We start from the raw sequence: 19,826 nt of genomic DNA, 5'->3' as shown, positions 1-19,826 counted from the left end.
AGTTTTCAAAATGTGGAATTTATATAATGGATTCTGTCTCCTTCTGGTCCCAGAGTTCACGGAAATGTTCCTTTCCCAGTTGAGCAGTGCACTCCCGGTACATTCATCTCTGACTTCATACCCCAAGTAGTAGAGCGAAGGAGGGAGGGAAGGAGGGAGGGAAGGAGAGATTTGTTTTGCTTTTTAAAAAGCTTATTTACAAGTGGTTGGCTAGGCTGCCAGCTTGCCAGTATTGTGTGTTGTGGAGATCAGTTGAACGAGAGAGAAAGAGCATTTTGGGGCAAAGCAAGGCCACGAGTTATTTGAAGAACTTCCCTACGGAGACAGCAGTCCCGTGAATGAGACTGTTTTTTGTTGAGTTGGTATTTGTACAGGGTGACACCCTCTTTCACACGGCCTATCTCCTCCCTGCATGACTCAGTGTTGAGAGAGAAGCCTCTAAGCTGTTCATTAACAGTCGAGCAGAGGTGGGAAGTGCACCAGGGAGCTCCAGGTGCCCATTTGTTTCAGCGATCCACTTGGGGAATCACTGCGGGTCAGTTAGCCAAGAGTCCCCGGTTTCTGCGCAACAAAGGTGAGTTGAATTCTGTTTACAGAGAAAAATACTGCTGCTTTGTGGTTTGTGCAAACTTTTCTGTTTTCCCTCCAAATGATTCAGCTCAGGACTGTCTGTATTTTCTTTGACTTGTTTAACCTGGCTGTTGTACACATCACAGCATCACAAATACAGAGAGTCTTTTGCATTTTCCACGGGAGCTGGCATCCTGGAATCCTACTTCTCATATAGAAAATAAAACTTATAAATCAAGGAATCAGCACTCATGGGTCTGTTTTCTCCAGTGACCATAAAACTGTTTTTGTTTGTTTGTTTGTTTGTTTTAGTAAAAAGAGAGCTTTCTGTTTTTCATAAGTGACGCTTCTAGTGAAATACTAAACTTTATTGGTTTTACAAATAGCATCATATTTTTTTTCCTTAACTGTGACAAAAACTACAAACCCATTCAACCCTATTATCTTCAAATAAGAAAATCCCCTTTGCTTACATAAGAGATTCATGGGATGGAGTAAAGAGGGGGTGACGTGGAGATGTGTGATTCTTCACAGAGGTTTGTGTGCATGTGACTGAGTTTGCTATGTTTTGAATTAGCTCATCAGAGCTAATTCAAAGGTAGGCAGAGGCTATTTCTGCCCATCTTACTCCTGAAGAGTCAGCTGGCTTGTCTTCTGATCTCTCTCTCTCTCTCTCTCTCTCTCTCTCTCTCTCTCTCTCTCTCTCTCGTAGCAGGAATGGAACACAGTCTGTTAGCAACTCTTTCCTCTTGCAGACCTGGCTCTACAGAAGACCTGGGGGTTTCCTTGTTTCCTATGACTGACTAAGCTACCCGAAATCTCAGAGTACTGAGATGTGGGAGTGCTCACTTCCCAAAGATTTACTGAAGAGCTTGATTACTTTGTTCGCTGACAGGAATAGTCAACAGAAAGCCCAAGGACAGCCTTTGTGGGGTACGGTTTTATTCTTCATGAAATTAAAAACTGGCTTTCACTTCAGTAGCTGATGATACAGATAGAGCCTTTCTGATATGGGCTATGCTCTAGTATTGTTGGGGGAAAAAAAAACTAAGGAGTTCAGAGTTTACAAAGACACTTGGGTGATTTTAAATGTCAAGATATACAGAGACCAGAGACTACACGGAAACAGGTCGGAATTTTATAGAAATTTAGGCACATTGTAAGTCTTAGCAACTCACTGGAATAACTTTTCAACTGAAAGGGATGTGAGTATATGTGGTATATGAGTATGGGAAAACTTCCCAGAGCTTTCCGTTGTATTAAGGTAGCATCTGTCTTTTGTTTCTGCTGTGTGGTGTCTTCCAGTATTGCTGGCCCCTGAGCTTGTAGGTGATTGTCCAGTCTCTTCCCATCTTTCTGCAGGGGCACTGAGATTACGAATATGTGCTACCACATTTGGCTGTTTTCCTTGGTTTTCAAAGCAGGCCTCTTGGCTCTACCCTTTGAATTTTCTAGATGAAGAAGACAAGGAATAAGGACTAGGCAACCTTCCAGGCCCGGAGTGGCCGAGCCAGAGCTTGAAGTCAGATCTCCGTCATTTGTCTTATTAGATTTTCTCAATGAGTTTTCAGAGTTCTTTCACGTAACAAGCAGTGATAGAATGAACGAAGCTCTATCTTTATGTGAAGATGAGTGACATGTAAGCAAGAGCGTCTTTGTCAGTGATATAGGACAGTGATATATAGAATGTATGTGGTGTGCATTTGGTATAGAAAGACATTTTTCATTTGTGGCTTTTGTACTTGGTCTTTTTATTGTCTGTATTTGTAGGGTTAAATAGTAGGGGCCACTGGCCCCTTGGTATGAACTTGTGTGGTACACATAAGTGAGGCTGTAGTTGGGTCCCCACAGTCAGGATCACCTTCCTTCAACTGCCATTCCCTGGGTTGTTTACCAAGCTGCCTTCCCCGATGGTCAGAATTCTGACAGCTGTTTTTGAGAGAGTTCCATTCTTAGGAACTCTGTAAACCAAACAGAAGTGTGCTTTAAATGACTGAGTTCATGGCGTGGAATGAACTGCGTATAGTCCACCAGACAGTCACCTCTAGGAGACATGATTTCACGTAGCATCTGGTGTGGTGGATGCATGAACTCCAAGCATTCCTGAAGAGCAAGGAGATAAAGTCCTTAGCCCAGCAGTCAAAGAGGAATCTTTGTTTCCACACAGCTTCCTTTCTGCCATTATCCTCCTTCTCAGCTGTTTGTGGATCCTTTTCTGTTTTCTCATTTCAGGAATGTTGAAAACATAAAGGTTGTTATGAATTGGTTTCTATACAGCTACCTGTAGCTGCCCAGTGTTTCCTGTTTCACATGCTGTACATCTATGATTTTCTTATCCGGGCGAGGCTCTTCCTCAGGTACATGCTTTGCAGATGACAGCTTCGTTTATTTTGCTTGTGTTTTATGTCAGTTGCCAAATTCTTTGAAGATATGGATCTCCTATTGTGATCATTAATTAAAAGAGGGAATTTTTATAGCCGAATGCTAAATGCCAATGGACTTACATCCAGACAAGAAAACCTGTAGTCCCAACTACTCACTGTAATTGAAATACTCACAAACTCTAGAAGTCTAAATAACATATCCTAAATTGTCGATAAACCCAAGGTTCTTGGCTCTAAAATGAAGTTAATAAACCTCCTTTCTGTGTGCGTTCCCTTAGAAGACAATGAACTACTTGTCCCAGGAGACTGTAACAGGCTTCCAAAGGCATGTAAGGATTACATGGCAAGCAGAGCATGTCTCTGCATGAAAAACTAATTTCAGTTAAAAGATCTGCAGAAACGACCCTCTGGCGTCTGCTCTTTTCCTATTCATCATTAGGGATGCTGTATGCAGAAAGTTCAAAGGGTCTCCCCGATACGCTTGACCTTGAATCGATGAACTAGAACTGGTCCGTGAGAGAACTATGATGATTTTCTGTGATTGAATACTAGGTGCTGAGTATTAAGTCAGTGTCTCTGTAGATGAAGCGAACGAACGATCGTAAAGGTAAAAAGTGACCCTTCCCCCGCTCCCCAGCAAGAATCAGGAAAGCTTCATGTATTAAAACCAAGAATGATCAGAGAGTCAATTTGATGTTAGGGGTTTATAAAGATGTAGAAAACTGATACAGTCAGAGAGCTGTGTAGCAAAAGATTTCATTGTGCTAACTTTTGGATTCTTCTCATTATCAGTAAGCAAGATTACCATTGCTAAGCTTAGACTCTTAAATAGAAAAGTAAATGGCCATTTCTAACTATCTTAAGAGGCTATGTAAGCCTGGACCAGCCTGAGAAGTTTAGATTTCCTTCACTACAAAGACTCAACAGAGATGTTTACTGTAATAAACTCATTTACAAATCAATCCGTGGAGCTGGTCAAATGGAAATATATATAAGATACTTAGAATTATCCGTTTGTTGTCCACTTCCCTAATATTTCATGGCTTGGGGGTAATAATAACTTTTTGATGTTTTGTTTTATGTATCCGCTAGAAGATCTTTTTACAGGTCTCTGATAATTGGTTATTGATTATTTACAGGTCTGAGATTATTTCTCTTATTCTTCTTTTAAAAATAGCTTTTCAGCCTTTGTCTTCTCCCTGTTTAGGGTCTCCATCTGTCACAGTGATTTCAGAGGAACAAAATACCCAGGACTCCCTTATAAATCAAGGTGTATTCCTCAGGCCACTTCTGTTTATATCATTTTTCTTGAAACATTTGCTTTATCTCTCCCTGCTATTTGTTCTAGTCAAGTATTTGCATTGCTTTCCGAAAAGTCAGCCATTTCCTTAAATGTCTTAAAAGTTCATCAATTGAGAAAAGATTCTGAAGTAGTTAGCCTATCCGATTGCCGCTCTCTGATGATCTCATGACTTTTTGGTCAAAGGAGCTATGAAAATCTGCCCTGGCTCATGCAGCTGGATGATCCAGCACAGCTGGATCCAGCACAAAGGGACTCTTTCCTTTCTCCATTTCCTTTAGTCCAGTAACTTTCCACTCACTGCCCACCCCTCTACCCCCTCGCTTGCTGTGTTCCTAAGACGGGAACGTTGGTATCAGGTTGGCCTGAGCTTGAACCTTTACAATGTCATTCAGCAGCTTTGTGACCCCAGGCAAACCGTCCATCTTGAGAGTCCAACCCAGGACAAACTGGCCTCTCTTCCAAGCTCCTGTCCTACTTTTCTGTAAAATGACTCCGATGGTGTTTTAATCACAGCAATTGCATTAGCTACTTTGTGTTGCTGTGATAGAACACCATGACCAAGGCAGCTTAGAGAAGATAGAGTTCACGTTGAAAGGGATCCAGAGGCATGGCAGAGGCACACCAAAGGGGTAGGATCTTAAGTGCTCACATCTTCAAAGATAAGCATGAAATGAAAGACAGCAAACTGGCAATAGATGAGGCCTTTTAATCTCCATGCCCATCCCAAGGGTGTACTTCCTCCAGAAACACCGAAGGATCTAAACTTTTCCAAACAGCCCCACAACTGGGGACCACATATTCAACAACATGAGCCTATGGGGAATATTTTCATTTAAAAGACCACATTCCATGCCATGGCTCCATTGGTTCAAGGCATTTCATATAGCTACAGAGTGAGAACACTGTAAACTAATGACCCAAAAATGTTGTGTGAGTCTTAAATGAGATGATGTGCATAAAAGATACACTTGTTACCCGATGACACAGGCCTTTTTTTTTCCCCTTGCTTTTTCCATTTTCTTCCTTTATCCTGTGTTTTGTTAATCTACCTTCAGCTCTTTGTTTTTTCTTTTCTGTTTTGCTTTCCCATCTTTCCCTTTCTGGGCCCCTCCCCCATCTAGTCTACATGTTTTGTTCTCACAATCCTTCTTAAGAGAAAGCTAGCAGAAAGAGCTAAAGGTGTTGTTACCTCAGCCAAAAGGCAACTCCTCCTTGGGTAAGATTTTTAAATGTTTGTCATTTTAGAGAAGACTCAAAGAAGAAAAACAAAATTGTAGATGAAGTGGGAGGTGGTCTAGGAAATTCCCAAAACTGAAGGAGTTAGGGATAGCAAACAGTTAACTGTTAGACATGAAAGCTACCCCCAAGAAATGTCACTCTTAGAAACAGAAAATACTGGGAATGTAGCTCAGAGCTGAAGTGCTCACTACCATGCATGAGCATGGGGTTCAGTTCCCAGACAAACAATAGCAACACAAACAATCAAAGCAAAGGGAGGGACAAAAGAATAAACATTTCAGAAGCAGGGGATGTGTATGGTGTCTTATGCATCCAAGAACTAAGACATTTGATTGATTTCTTGATTCTGAGCTTAAGAGTAGTTAAGTAGTAGTTAAGTAGTTAAGTAGTTCTGTCTGAAACCTAAGGACAGATGTCTTTTGGCAAAGCTTGCAGACAGTGAGTGCAAAGGACCACCTTCTGGTGTTGAACCTCAAAGAAGGAACAAAAGATTGGCTGGTGGTTGACAGTTATTTATATTTTCTTTTACTCTGTTTAGTTCTGTTTATGTCAAGGCCTTTGAGAATTTTAGCTTCCTGATTAGAATTTTAACTTACACATCTAGTCCTTTGAAAGTTAAGGGATATTTAAACTTGAATGTTGAAAATTGAATATAGGGTCATCTAAACTATAGTTGGTTATAGGTACAGCTCAGTCCTAGTACTGTGGCAAGAACACTAGATTGAATATGAGAATTCCTAATTTAGAACACTAGTTGGCTGAAAGACCATGGATCCCTCTGGGATTTTGTCTCCTCAGTTATAAACTACAGGTATAATGAGAAATACCACAAAGTTCTTGCAAAGACTTTGAAACCAAAACCAAAATCAAAACCAAGTGGTGATCTTTATAGTTCCTAACACAACAGAGACAATTGGACCATCATTTTTTATAAAATTCTACATTTAAAATATGGTTCCTCTGTTATAATTCCAAGTCCTAGGAAACTACAGCAGCTCTTAGAGTCTAGCCTGGGCTACATGGTAAGACCTTGTCTCACAAAAATGAAAACAGAGAGTTGCTGAGGTATGCTGCTGTTCCACATAGACAGGCAGCAGCTTTTTTGAAGCATCTCATCTTTCTCCTTAAAAGCTATAAACTTTACTGCAGTGAGACTGGAAGACGGAGCTTAAGAGCAAGCCCAGTTGGCTGAACTGAGGCTGCTAAAGTGACCTCATTTGCTTGGATGTTGGACAGATTTAAGATCTAGGTAATTCCAGTCCCTAGAACAGTAACTGCATTAAAGAATTTCATAAAAATAAGCTTTCACTACATTTAATTTTTAGCATTCAGTTTAAGAAGTTTGTGATTGACAGCTCAATCCTAAAAATGTATATGTTTTTTTATAACAAGGATCTTCATACATACATACATACATACATACAAAGATACATACATATATACATACATACATACATACATACATTCTACATACAAAGATGTATGCTGTTGATCCCTTTCTAATAACTGCATAAGAAGTATCTGTATATTTAAAAGATGTTGCTTTCCGTTCTGGGTGGAATAAAAGAGTTCTACTGCAGAAAAATGTCTGACAAAGCAGAACTGGATGAGGGAGGGGCTTGCCTCACAGATACTTTAGAAGCCTCAAGAAGCGGCTCTGGACCACCAAATGGGCGATGAAAGAAGGCAAGGGAGAGGATGATTGGCTGAGGAAAGTCACGTGAGACAGAGAGGAGTCCATAGAGCAGACCCCGCCCACCTGGAACCATCAATCAGGGGACCATTATTTTAGCATCACTTAAATCCAATAATAATAAAAAAAAAATCTGTAATATCAGTTATTTTTAGTTCAGAGGAGAAACAGGATTCTCAGTGAACTATTATTACCGAATTGCAAACAATACATCTTCCTTTATTATCTAGATTGTGTCAACGGATAACATGGGTTTTGGAAGTGAACCGGAAGCATTGCTCAGCTGTCTGGCAGCAAGATAGCCCCAGGGAAGCAATGCTATCAGGACTAGTGTCAGCACACTTGGCTTCAGTGTGGTGGGAACTGAAAAGTTCCATGATGAGCTGTCAGGAGATGCTGTTGCCGCTGCCCTTCAAGACTGTTGCTACCCATAACCACACTCCCACTGAGTGATTCTCTGCAAGCCTTATATTGGCTATATCATGTAACATTTGGAGTTGTATATAAAACCATTTACTACGTTATAGTCATACACACTTAATTACAGCTCCTGTTTCTACCGCTTGCTCTGATCTGTGCAGGTGACATCTTGGGCTCCTGTAATTAGAGATAATAGCACCCACTGAAAAAATTAAATAAGATCATATGTTTGAGCACAAGAATTGGCACATGGTAGCGACCCAACAAGTGGCCCCTGTTGCTAAAAGTCTTGGTCACAGACCTTTCATCATATGTGCTGTTTACTAATAAAAAAAAAAAAAACATTACTGTTCTGTTGACCCCTGGACAGATATTAAATCTATTTGTTCCATAAAAGCTTAGAAACATGGAATGAAGAGAATTAGGCATAATAAACTCAAAATGCAGCTTAGCTTTTAATGACAGGAGCTTCACTATTCTTCAAAAAGGGAAAATTTAAAGACAGATAATTCGGGATAATTGCGGCAGCTTATGACTTGGTCGAGTACGGGATGGCCACTCCTACCTTCTGCACGGAATCGTAATTCAGAGCAGAGCGGCTGGAAGCAAAAAGACTAACAAACGTTTTCTTCAACCTCGGTAGCTGAACTGTGCTCACCTGTGGCTTCAACAGAGGCTAAAACACGTAGTTCTCCCTGTAAGTAAGGAGGAGGTGAAGAATGGGGACTAGAGAGGCCACCATTCTGTGTCATGAGTCTAAAAACACCCTGATTAGTTGTGTCTGGGCTTTTCCTTGTCATTCTTTCTCACTATGTACAGGGTTCCTTTGATAATTCCTAAAATTTAAGATAAAGCAGACAGTTAAAATTAGAATCATTTTAATTGTATTAAATGGTATTTTTTCTTTCTTTCTTTCTTCCTCTCTTTCTCTCTCTCTCTCTCTCTCTCTCTTTCTTTCTTTCTTTCTTTCTTTCTTTCTTTCTTTCTTTCTTTTTTTTTGAGACAGGATTTCTTTGTGTAGTCCTGGCTGCCCTGGAATTCTCTCTGTAGATCAGTCTGGTCTTGAACTAACAGAGATCTGCCTGCCTCTATCTCCTAAATGCTGGGATTAAAGGTTTGGGCCACCATTGCCCAGCATGAGTAAAATTTTAGATAAAAATAAAAAGTTGTGGTATCTTAAGCATGCTCTCCTTTCTCTTTCATTCTGTGTGAGCACTTTAGCCCTCAGCAGGATGCCCAGGGCTTCTTATGATGTGAAGCCAGGTTTCACTTATGTTTACAGGCTGGTCTTGAACATCCTCTGTCATCCAAACAGGGTCCCCGGTAGCTACAATCATAGATCTGTTCCACCAGGCCTGAATGCTGGGACATTCTAAATATGAAAATAAGAGTGATGATCATTGGCCTGTTTGGTCATGAAAATGCATTTAAAAAGTTATGTGGTCCCACTTATGAGACCAATGACATATTGGGTAACTTACCAGCTGACAAAAAGACATGAAGGACATATCATCATTTGCATTCAACTAATAAGAATGTTTACACACTGAGTATAGGCACTTTTATAAGCATACTTTCTACAGTAACTCAGTGCTTCTCTCCTTCCTACTTGTGCATACTTTGTTCCTCTAGAGCAGTGCTTCTCAACCTTCCGAATACTGTGACCCTTTAATACAGTTCCTCATGACATGGTGACCCCCAACCATAAAATTATTTTCATTGATACTCATAACTGTAATGTTGCTATGAATTTTAATGTAAATATATGTGTTTTCAGACAATCTTAGGCAACCTATGTGAAAGGGTCATTTGACCCTCAGAGGGGTCACCACCCGCAGGTTGAGAACCACTGTTCTAAAGGTTTGCAAACCAGGGTCTAGACACTATACTGGGGTGGGTACGATTTTGAGGGACTCCCAAACTGTCCTATTGTTGGTTTTTTACAGAGTGTTCCATTCAAAACAAAAAACCAACAAACAAAACGAGGACTTGCCTCTTCATGTTACATCTAGGACTAACTCCCACAGGACAGGACACCCTCCTGGAAGGTGTGACACTGGAAGCTAAGCATTCATCAGAAAGCCTCATTAAAGGAAATAGGCTTCTGGTCCAGTTTCCAGGCCTTAGTCTCTTCATTTCCATTAATGACTGGTCTTAAATATCATGTAAATACCCAAAGGCCCCACACTAGAGCCTCTGGATATGTCCAGGAGTAAGTAGTTAAGGGAAACCTTGCTCTATCTGGATACTTACTTGGTTTCTGTATTTTTTCATTTTCCGTGCTGTGCCGCTAGCTCTCTTGCTCCAAACCCAGGTAGGTACTATGTTTTCAATTCTCCTTGGTCTCTCACCCATCTCCCAATCAATATTCTTCTCAACCCAGGCATCTATTGCCTTTGTAGGCTCTGCAAGGAAAGAGGAACATTTAGATGGTAACAATAGCTTAGGTGATTTATAGTAATTTATAATTTATAGAATGTTATCTTAGTTTTCACAATAACTCTTTAAGCCTGCTATAACCCCACTTTGCAGAGTAATGGCTTGCTCCATGTGGCTAATGACTGCCACAGCTGGGACTCAGCCCGTGGGTACCTCACAGTTCATCACCTCCCCTCAGAGTCACCACTCAGCCTTAATGTTTCCCCTGAATAAGCAGGCTTTACTTCAAACTAGCAAGTAGTCATAAAGATGGAAAGACAATGGCAGCCAAGTGCAGTGTGATACTCTGAGAAAACCAGAAAGTTCTGGGGAGCCAACAAGAAGCTAAAGATGGGACACAACAACAGGGAAGGAAGCATTGACATCAAAATGGCTGGAAGTCTGGGATCCGTAGGTGTTTTAAATGTGCACAAGTGTGTTTTCTCTACAATGAATTTTAAGTTCAATGCTTCAGAATAGCTATTTACACTATTTAATTGTTTTGTAAATGAACTATATACATAATGTATTAACTATGTATGTGCTAAATATTCTATATACTTAATGTATAATGTATATTTACTATGTATGTGCTAAATATTCTATTTATCCAATGAGCACTATAATAGTATATATGATATGGTGTTATATAGCATACCAACTGAGAAACAATAGCTACATGTTTATGCAACATGGTAGAATATTGCATTCTCTTATTGTCACACAGTCTTCTGTGTCACCTTCCCACTTCACATGAAACATAATCTTGAATGAGATTGACAGTTTTTCCTCTTGATTCCCATTCATGCTTTCTTGTAAAAGAGGGTGACTCTGTTTCCAAACCAAAAATAGAAATTGGGGTCAGGTCAGGAGCCTGAAATATTTAAGCAAGGTTGGTTCTCAATAAAGTGTGTATAATATGAGTGTGTGGATGAAGTGCTGATGGACCTGATGTAATAAAATGGCCATTTTATTATGTCATAATCATGGGGACAAAATAATGCTGTCCCTCGAGCACTCATATGACCCTCATCTGCAGATGATGTTTGATTTTTTTTTAGTTGAAAGCTGATTCATATGTCATAACATTTAGTTTAAACATCTAGTTTAAAGTATAAAATTAAATGTTTTTTAATTCACAAATTTGTAATCCACCATTACTATGCAACTCCAGAACATTTTCACCCCAAAGAAGCCTCATTCCCATTAGCAGCATCTTCCTTCCCCCTATCTCCTAAAAACCTCCAGTTAATTTTTTTTCTAAGAGCCTGACTACTGGTCATATTTTATAGAGATGGAGTAACACGTTTTTTTAGGGATGCCATAACAAACACCACACAGAGACATGGGGAGCTAGACAGCAGAAATGTGTTGTCTGGCGATTCTGGAAGCTGCATGTCCAAGATGAGGGCTGTTCATGAGTGCAGGTTCACTTGAGTTTCTTCTTCTTGGCTTACAGACGAACAGTCCTTGCTACTCCAAAGGCCTTATTATTTTAATTTCCCCCTCTTGAAAGTCACTATCTCCAAATATCATTATAGTATGATATATTTTATTGTTAGAGTTTAACATGTGAATTTGGGGGCCAGGATTCAGTCTAGAAAATAGCTAAGTAGTATCTGCATTATCCTACACTGGGAACAAAAGAAAAAGCCTATGCTTTACTCACTGAAGCTCACTTTGTTAAAAGAGACAGCACAATCAACAGATAATTATACAATGTTTTTTCTCTTGTTACCCCATTCCTGTTCTCACAATTGAACTTGTAATATCTGCAAATGTATTATCAAATATACATTCAATATGATGACTACCTCAGAATTGTAGTTCAGTCAGCAGAGATGTTCCTTGTCTTTATCAGCTAAGAAGAAAAAAAAGGAAAACATCAGGTTCCATTTGGAAACAGGAAATTGGTAAACTTAGGGCCTAATTGAGGTAAGATTAGTGAACAATTGAGATACATGTCTGTTATTTATTTGTTCCTCTCTCTCTCTCTCTCTCTCTCTCTCTCTCTCTCTCTCTCTCTCTCTCTCTCTCTCTCTCTCTCCTGTTGTGTGTGTGTGTTACACATGCTTGCTACACATGTCACCTCCTGATTGTGGAAATCAGAAGACAATTCCTGGTAGTCAGTTCTCTCTTTCAACCACGTAGATCTTGAAGGTTGAATTGAGATCATCAGGATTGGTGGCAAGCACCTATACCCTCTGAGCTATCTCAATAAACCTGTGTTTATTTTTACGGGTCTTTTTTACTCTGTTTTCCTAACAAAGCTTGTCAATCTTCACATGTAGCCGGCCAGGGGCTTTCCCACACTCACTGAATATCCATTTGCCAAAGCTCAAACCTGTCCTAACCCTTCCCTACTCCCACCCCCTTTCCCGCTCTGCTCTTTGTTTTCCAAAGCAGTATAATAAAGGCATCAAGTAACTACTGGAGTTGGGCAATGATTTGACATTTTGCACAGGTTCCCATTTGATTCTCAGCAACAGCTTGACTTGGCCTCATTTGTAGATGAGGGACCAGGGCTAGGAGCATATCCAAGGTAACTCTAGGCTTAGGAAGGCAATGACCATGATTGTTGCTGCTAGTCTTTGTCTTGTAGTTGTCTCTCTCTAGACTCAATGCATGAGAGGAATGTTGGGTATCAGACTTATTGAAGGTGTAGTCTCAGGAGTGGGAAGTAAAGGATGGGGAGGCAGAAGAAGCTGAGCGAGGACATGCTCTGTGACAACAGAGCTTCAACTAGACCCCATAGTCTAGACTTATATTTTTCACAGCCTACTTTAATAAAGGCTCAACTTCCCCTCTAGCCCACAGCCAATCAGAGGTAGTGGAAAAGAAAAGTTCTTAGGATATGAGGGAAGTGGATTTGTTTAGAAATAGTTCTTTAGGGAGATTCCAATCTTTGTTATTCTCAGTCCCATCCACTAGCAAACACCAAACACGAATCAGCAGCTAAAGTCCAGTCCATCTGGCAGACACCTCACATGAATCAGCAAGGGCAGTTCAATCCAGAAGAAGTTGAGAGCCTTGCCAACAGGCCTGAGTCTGTGGAAGCAGCGAGAAAGATACAGAACCTCATGAGAAGTTCTTTGGCAAGTTTCTCTCTATGGCGTCACTACAAGCAAAGCTCAGCAATGCATTGTAAGGCGAACCAATACACGCACGTCACCAGTGAAAACTAACAAGACAGAGCAGGGGAACCAATGCTGGAGTTCCCACTGTCTGCAGGGTCATATTTATATTCTTTCTGCAAAAAGATGCATCACTCATCTTTTCATTTTGTTTGCTATAGCAAAACGTCCTTTGACCTGTGCCTGCTTTAGCAAAACATTCTTTCACCTGTGTGCCCCAGCAAAGCATCATTTGATGTAACTGACTTTCCAAAGAATCCAGAAGTTTCCATACACCATAGTAAACTCCAAAGTGCATATTATCCTCACACAATCACCTCTGCCTTGGGACATGGCACTGGGATTCTTATCCTGAGTCAGTCATTTTCAGGCTACATGGGTGTGTCCTTATGGCTATGATAATACCAATTGAAGTATTTTGGCATCCAAAGATGGAGGTGGAGGACCTTCAGAACCTCCAGGTTATATACTACAGCTAATAATATGGTGCTAAGTAGCATTTAGACTTTAACAAGGTTGTGTGTGTGTTAACATTATTCATTAGATCATTGTTATCACAGTAATATTTTAAGTAGGTGACAAGTTTCATTAGCTCTGTTTGGTGGGGTAAGTTAAGGGATATGATTGCAGAACTTGAATATGATTAATTGGACCTAGAATCTACTTCTGCTTCTTTGTTAGGATTGAATGGTCCTTCAAGTTCAGTATGTCATCTGGTGGGATGGGTACCACAAAGGACATAATTACCCATCAAGAATAGCTAGTGGTTCACATTTACATGGTACTTTTCTGTTTTGAGAGCTGTAAGTTCTACTTTCAGGGTATCCTAGGATCAACTAGGTACAGTCCTAAGGTCTACAGTGCTTCTAAGACTCTTGGGTGTAATCTCAGTTTAACTTCTTCAAACAACAGGAGAAAAATGCAACTGTAATGATGATCAACAAAATACTGCAGCAGCCCTGTGTTCCTGATAACACGGGCATTAAGGATGCTATCATTTATGTATTTCCCATGTGTGTCTGTGCATGCACGTGTACATGTGTGGAGGCCAGAAGACAGATTGTAGGAGTCAGTTCTCTCCTTCCACCCATTTCGATTGTAAACATGTGCTGATTGGACTCAGATCATCAGACTCAGTGGCAATTGCCTTTATCTGCTGAGCTATTATGTTGCCCCTCCCTGACAAATATAGTTTTTAATGCATGTGTCTATGTAAGAAGGGGCTATGAGTACCATAGATGCATACTACACTTCTGAGGAACTACATCAGTCCTGAAAGAACTGGGATTGGAGGTCATCATTTTTTTTTCTTGCTTCAAGTTTATTTGTAAAAATAGCATAGGACACTAGTCATCTGCAAATAGTGTGCGGGTAGGTGGGTCACAGCTGTCCATCTGTCTTCATGTTGACAGGAGCCTTTTCTATGGGGCCTTCACAGGGGCCTGGGCACCTTCGGAACCTGAGCTGGAGCTTTGTACTCTGCCTTGGTTTGAACCTTGTGCTTTGGTTGACAGAGCCTACGACCCTTGGCTATGCAGCTTCGAATTGTTTCCCAAGTTTGGGGTGAGCGATGAGAGCCAGGTGGCCGAGGTTGCTGCTGGGGCCCTTTGGCATCTTGGGCTTGATGGCCTGAGGCTTCACAAGGTCCTTGATGGCTTGCATCCTCTTCGGGCCTTTCTTGTGCTTCTTCACAAAGTGCATGTTCCTCAGGAACTTGGGGTTAACCTTCTTAAGAGATTTGTATCTTTGTGACCAGATCTTCTTGATGCCATTTCTGTGGCATTTGAGGGAATGGTTGTGTGTGGTGTGGTTCTTGGATTTGGTTGTGTCTGAACGGTAACCCATGGTTCCTGCAACACCTAGGACTTGAAAGAGAAAAAGCGATTGAGGTCATATTAAACCCTCCACACTGTAATAATGAAGGCTGGTGATGGCTAAGGACTTTGGAGCTTTCCTATTGGGTGGTTGTTTAAAATCACCAGTGTTTTGACAGATCTAGAGTTTCTGTGTGTCTTGTCCCTTCATCTCTCATGACATACCACTTGCCTGGGTTGATTTTGATTTCCCAGAAGGAAGTGGTGAGGCCACCTCAAAGCTGTTTCCTTGCGCAGTGAGTCCAGCACAATGGCTCTTTCTGTCCATTCACCATGACCAAACACTTGCCTGACTCACTGTGCTCCCTCTCTTAGCTCAGGGCCAGGCACAATGCATGGACATAGTGCACATTTATTGACTGAGTTAATGAATCAATTGAAAACCGAATTTAATTAGTTGCTTATTGTATAGCCCTGGGGATGTTAAACAGCCTGGGCCCCATTTTTTCTGTGTATAAAATAAATAAAATGCATTCTGTGGAACAAATACACCCTCAGAATCTTGGAAGGCATTTTATGTCACATTCGTGACATACTTATAGGCTCTGTCAATGTCACTGAAAAATATATCTTAGCAATTAAATTGCTTCTTGAATGTCCTAAATATTTTCTCATTTTCTCTCACCTCCATTTTTCTTTTAGATCTGCACTAGAATCCAGTATGTCGAATTTTTCCTCAAGAAAAAAGTCTCCTCCTGAAAATGGTAATGTAGATTATGTTTATTCAAAATTACAAAAATAAAAACCCTTTAAAATATAAGCAAAACAGCTCATATATCGTAAGTTTTTATTATAGATATTTGTTGTTTGGAAACAACGGCCACATATTAGCTTTGCTTAAGTTAGGCCATCTTTTTGTTCGTTCATTTGTTTGTTTGTTAGTTTTTAAGTAAGAATGAGGGCTGGGGAAGGGGGTGTGCTGTAAATATACTACTCATATGTGAAAACCTTTGAAATACGAAAATAATTTTTAAATGCTGTAGTTTCCACTTATGTCATTATAAATTTTTTTAAAAATTAAATCAATATAAAGTCTTTTGTTGAAGGGCAGCCTGTGTCCTGGTACCTGTGAGATTTATGAATTAACTCATGAGTAACACAGTTCACCATAATTTACTATGTCTTTCTAAGGCATATTCACACTGAGCAGAATGGCTGGCCACAAGCCCCAGCCGGGTTTGTCTCAGCCGGATGATCCTGTATTCTCTGGGCTTCAGATGGGCCTGCTGAGCTGCACTGGCAGTTTCAGTTGGCACCTGAGCAGTTTTAGTTGTTATCTTTGGTGATGGGGTGTGGGATTTGTTCTTTCTTGCTGGGGCACCCTGCTTCTAAATGCTAAGAGACTTGCCAGTGCAGATGAGGCCAACAAGATGTGTCTCTGAAGACCTTCTGGCTAACGCCCCGTGCTCAGCTCTGTGCATCCCTTTGTGTCTCTCTTGATAGATCCGAAGAGCACCCGGGAAACTGCACTGAGACAACAGGGTTTTCATGATGTGAACAAAAGAAGGGCTTTCTTACAGGATAACAGCTGGATAAAGAAGCTCCCAGAGGAAAAGTAAGCATGGAGACCGGAGGAGGATGGATAGGTGGATGAGAGGCGTCTCTGTTGGGAAGATATGGCCATCTAAAGTGCAGGCCTTTCCTGCTAACGCACTTTGGGTACACTGTTTTAGTTGCTAATTAATCTCTACTCAAATTGACTTGGCAGCAGCTGCGGCAGCAGCAGCAGCAGTAGTGCATGTTACTCGATACCTGCCCCAATGTTCTGGGTACACACACACACACACACACACACACACACACACACACGCACGCACGCACGCACGCACGCACGCGCGCGCACAGGCACACGCACACACGCACACACACAGTCTTATATTTTAATACTCCTTAAACAACTCAATGGCTGGGCCACTTCTTAACCTCCACGTGGCTACCACACTCCCCTCCGATATTCCTGACTCATCACTTAACTAAAACCAATATTCCATCTTGGCTGCCTCGGACTCAGACCTGCAGTCCTCCTGGGCCACGATCCCTGACTCTTCCATGCTGGCCCTCCTCTCTCCTCTGCTCCTCTCAGGCCTGGTCTTTAATCCTTTCATGGAGTCTGTCTCCTTCCTCCTCCTTAGGTCCCTTTCCTACGAGTCCTAAAGATCCCACCTCTGTCTCTCTGCCCAGTCATTGACCACTGGCAACTTTATTTACCAATCAAAACCAATTCCGGACAGGAACCCTCAGCATCTTAGGTGCACATTCTTATGTAATTTTGGGGGCCCAATTAACATAATAGTACAAGTGTTAGACCAAATTCACAATACTACGTGGCGGTCTCGGTTTTGTAAGATTTAATAAGCATAACTCAGTTATACAACACGCTTAAGGAAATCTACACTTTTAGAAACACATTCATATACAAAAAAAGAGAGTTTGACTGTCACCTACAACAGTTTCCTTTGTAAACTGAAAGGCAAGCGAGCCATCCCAGTTTCCCAAGACAAGTTAATTCCCTCTATGATGTATTGACTATGCCAGTAATTTTTGCTTATAAATACAGTAATAATTAAAACATTTTACATGCGTGAATCAAATCAATAAATTCCCATCCATTTTAGTTCTATCTGGCCATCTATCTCTAGGTGGCTGGAAGAACGTGACCATATAAAAGGGCAAAGTTTCACTGGCTTTGAGCATTGCCTCTGCTAGCTATATATTTAAAGAACTGAAACCATGACCATAGACTTCCAGCCTGTTAGTAACGTAGATAAATGAGTGATAGTCATCTAGCCTGGTTCCATTTTTATTATCAGCCAGTTATATATTATAAGTTATGCACAGCTATAGATTCATTTTCTGATCTCTTTATGTGTTAAGCTTGTTGTTGGGTATCTGGTTGATGAAGTATCACTAGTTCTCATAAACGTATAAGATAGGTAGGTATTATAATCTCATTTTATAGGAGAGAAATCTATAGCTCCGAGAAGCTATGTAATTTGTCCAAATGGCACATAGCTATTATGTTGCTGAATTGATATTTTAACATGACCCATTGTCATTCCATTATATCCATGGTTTTTATTAGAGGCAGTTTACCCCAGGGAATAGTTGGCTATATTGGAAGATATTTTTGGTCATGAAATTGGGGAATATACCTAACATGTAGTCTGAAGGACTGATAACTATTCTGAACTGGCAGAGTGGACCTCGAACTGAAACACTTTTAAACCCATAATGTTACCAGCCACATTTTAGGAAGCTTCATTTAAGGGCACTTATTCTAAACTTCTCCACACTATCCAGACATGCTTATTTAGACGCACACTTATAACTGGCAAGGAAAGGCTAAAAAATATCTTTTACCTTCTGTCATTGTATCTCCTTTAGCTACTGACATATAGCGATGTGCAGAGACATAGTCGCTGTTAGACCGTGAGCGCTATCACTCCCTCCCACAAGCCTACCTTGTACAAAGAGAAGTGCTCTTCTGTGAGAGCACTTCTCTTTTTACAAACGTAGATAATAATTTTAGCTTTCAAGTATTTATAATGACGGGTGAAGGTAGAATGCCAATGATAAGTCATGGTTGGCAAGAATGCTGGTTCGATGCCAAGCAAGCCTCTCTAAGCAGGCCCGGGGAAGCCGGCTTGTCTTTGGTGGCATGGCAGGTGTTGAGTGAAGGGGAAGTTGGCTCAGGTGCTTTTCTAGCTCCTACTGGCCCAGTTCTGGGCTGTGTGTTGTCATTTGGTTTCAGGCAGAAATGTACCTGGCCCCTGCTGTGCTCCCTTAAGTTTTAAGGAGAGGTCCAAGGAAGATGGAAACTTTCTCGGGGGGGGGGGGGGGGGGGGGGGGCTTCTGCTCTGCGTGTGCAGCTTTGCTAGATGGCTTTCAGTTTCTCAGTTCACCTTTCTTTTTAATTATCTAGTTTCTTTTACAGCTTTGTTAAACATAGTTCCAAAATGTTGAGTGACGTTAATGGAGCCCATCGAGAGCGAATGTGGTGTTTCAGGTTTGGGGAGTTGGCAGGAGGAAGTTCAGGTACTTGCCCTTGTGTGGAGTTCCCAGGCTGCTTCCTAATGCTGCCTGCACTTCCGTGCTCACGCCACAAAGTCAGAATGGCATAGCTTTGGCAACTTACACAGTTGTAGGGCTGACTAGTAAAGAGAGGAGAGGAAACAAAGCTCTGGGTCCTAAGCCACCTTTGTCCTTGCTAATCTTCTGATTCTAGGAAAGCCACACAATCTTTGATGAGTGACCCCATCTATTGACTAGCATAAACAGTGTCTTCCCAGCCTCATTTAAGAGGTATTTGAAGGCACATGCACTCCAATGCTTTAAAAGATGGGCTTAATCTCCTACGAGTGATTAATCTCCCTCATTTGAAACATTAGCGCTTGTTTCCCCGAGTTTTGCCAAGGCAAATGGTCAAATCCATCAAAACGTGCCGACATTGTAGGCTTAATTAAAGCTGAAGAATGTTTATAGAAAACTTTTGTCTTTTTTTTTTCTTGTTGGAAAGAATGAATACACGAAAAGTCAGTGCTCTTATGTTCCCATACTCTGGTTAAAAAAAAAATTCATGGTAAACAAAGCACTGACTCATTGCGGAAATCTCGTGGGACAGATAGACTTGTACCGTCAAACTAGTTTTACTCCGTTCTGCTCCTGCAAGTTGTGACTAGTTAATTTCGATTTATGGCTGCGCTCTTGGCATGGAGTAAAACAAATTCACCTTGCCTGAAGATGTAGCTCTCTCCCTGTCTCTCTTGTTTAGAGCTTAGCAAACATTATGGT

At 41.0% G+C, this 19,826-nt stretch overlaps 1 protein-coding gene across 3 annotated transcripts in view; it reads left to right on the top strand.

Moving 5' to 3' along the window:
* Window positions 1–238: 238 nt before the first annotated feature.
* Scel (sciellin) overlaps window positions 239–19,826 on the top strand; it is a 101,901-nt gene continuing 82,313 nt past the window's right edge. The window contains exons 1-4 of one of the 3 annotated variants that reach the window (XM_076930600.1): window positions 239–574; window positions 2,803–2,927; window positions 15,678–15,739; window positions 16,479–16,590. In XM_076930600.1, the coding sequence (XP_076786715.1) occupies window positions 2,881–2,927; window positions 15,678–15,739; window positions 16,479–16,590 (221 nt within the window). In that variant the 5' untranslated portion in view covers window positions 239–574; window positions 2,803–2,880. The remainder of the gene's footprint in view (window positions 575–2,802; window positions 2,928–15,677; window positions 15,740–16,478; window positions 16,591–19,826) is intronic. The other 2 variants (XM_034498925.2, XM_034498923.2) reach the window with 2 other exon arrangements.

The sequence above is a fragment of the Arvicanthis niloticus genome, chromosome 3 (genome assembly GCF_011762505.2).
Source record: "Arvicanthis niloticus isolate mArvNil1 chromosome 3, mArvNil1.pat.X, whole genome shotgun sequence".
Lineage (NCBI taxonomy): Eukaryota > Metazoa > Chordata > Mammalia > Rodentia > Muridae > Arvicanthis > Arvicanthis niloticus.
The sequence above is the reverse complement of the archived record's forward strand: the minus strand, read 5'-3'. Positions and strand labels throughout refer to the sequence as shown.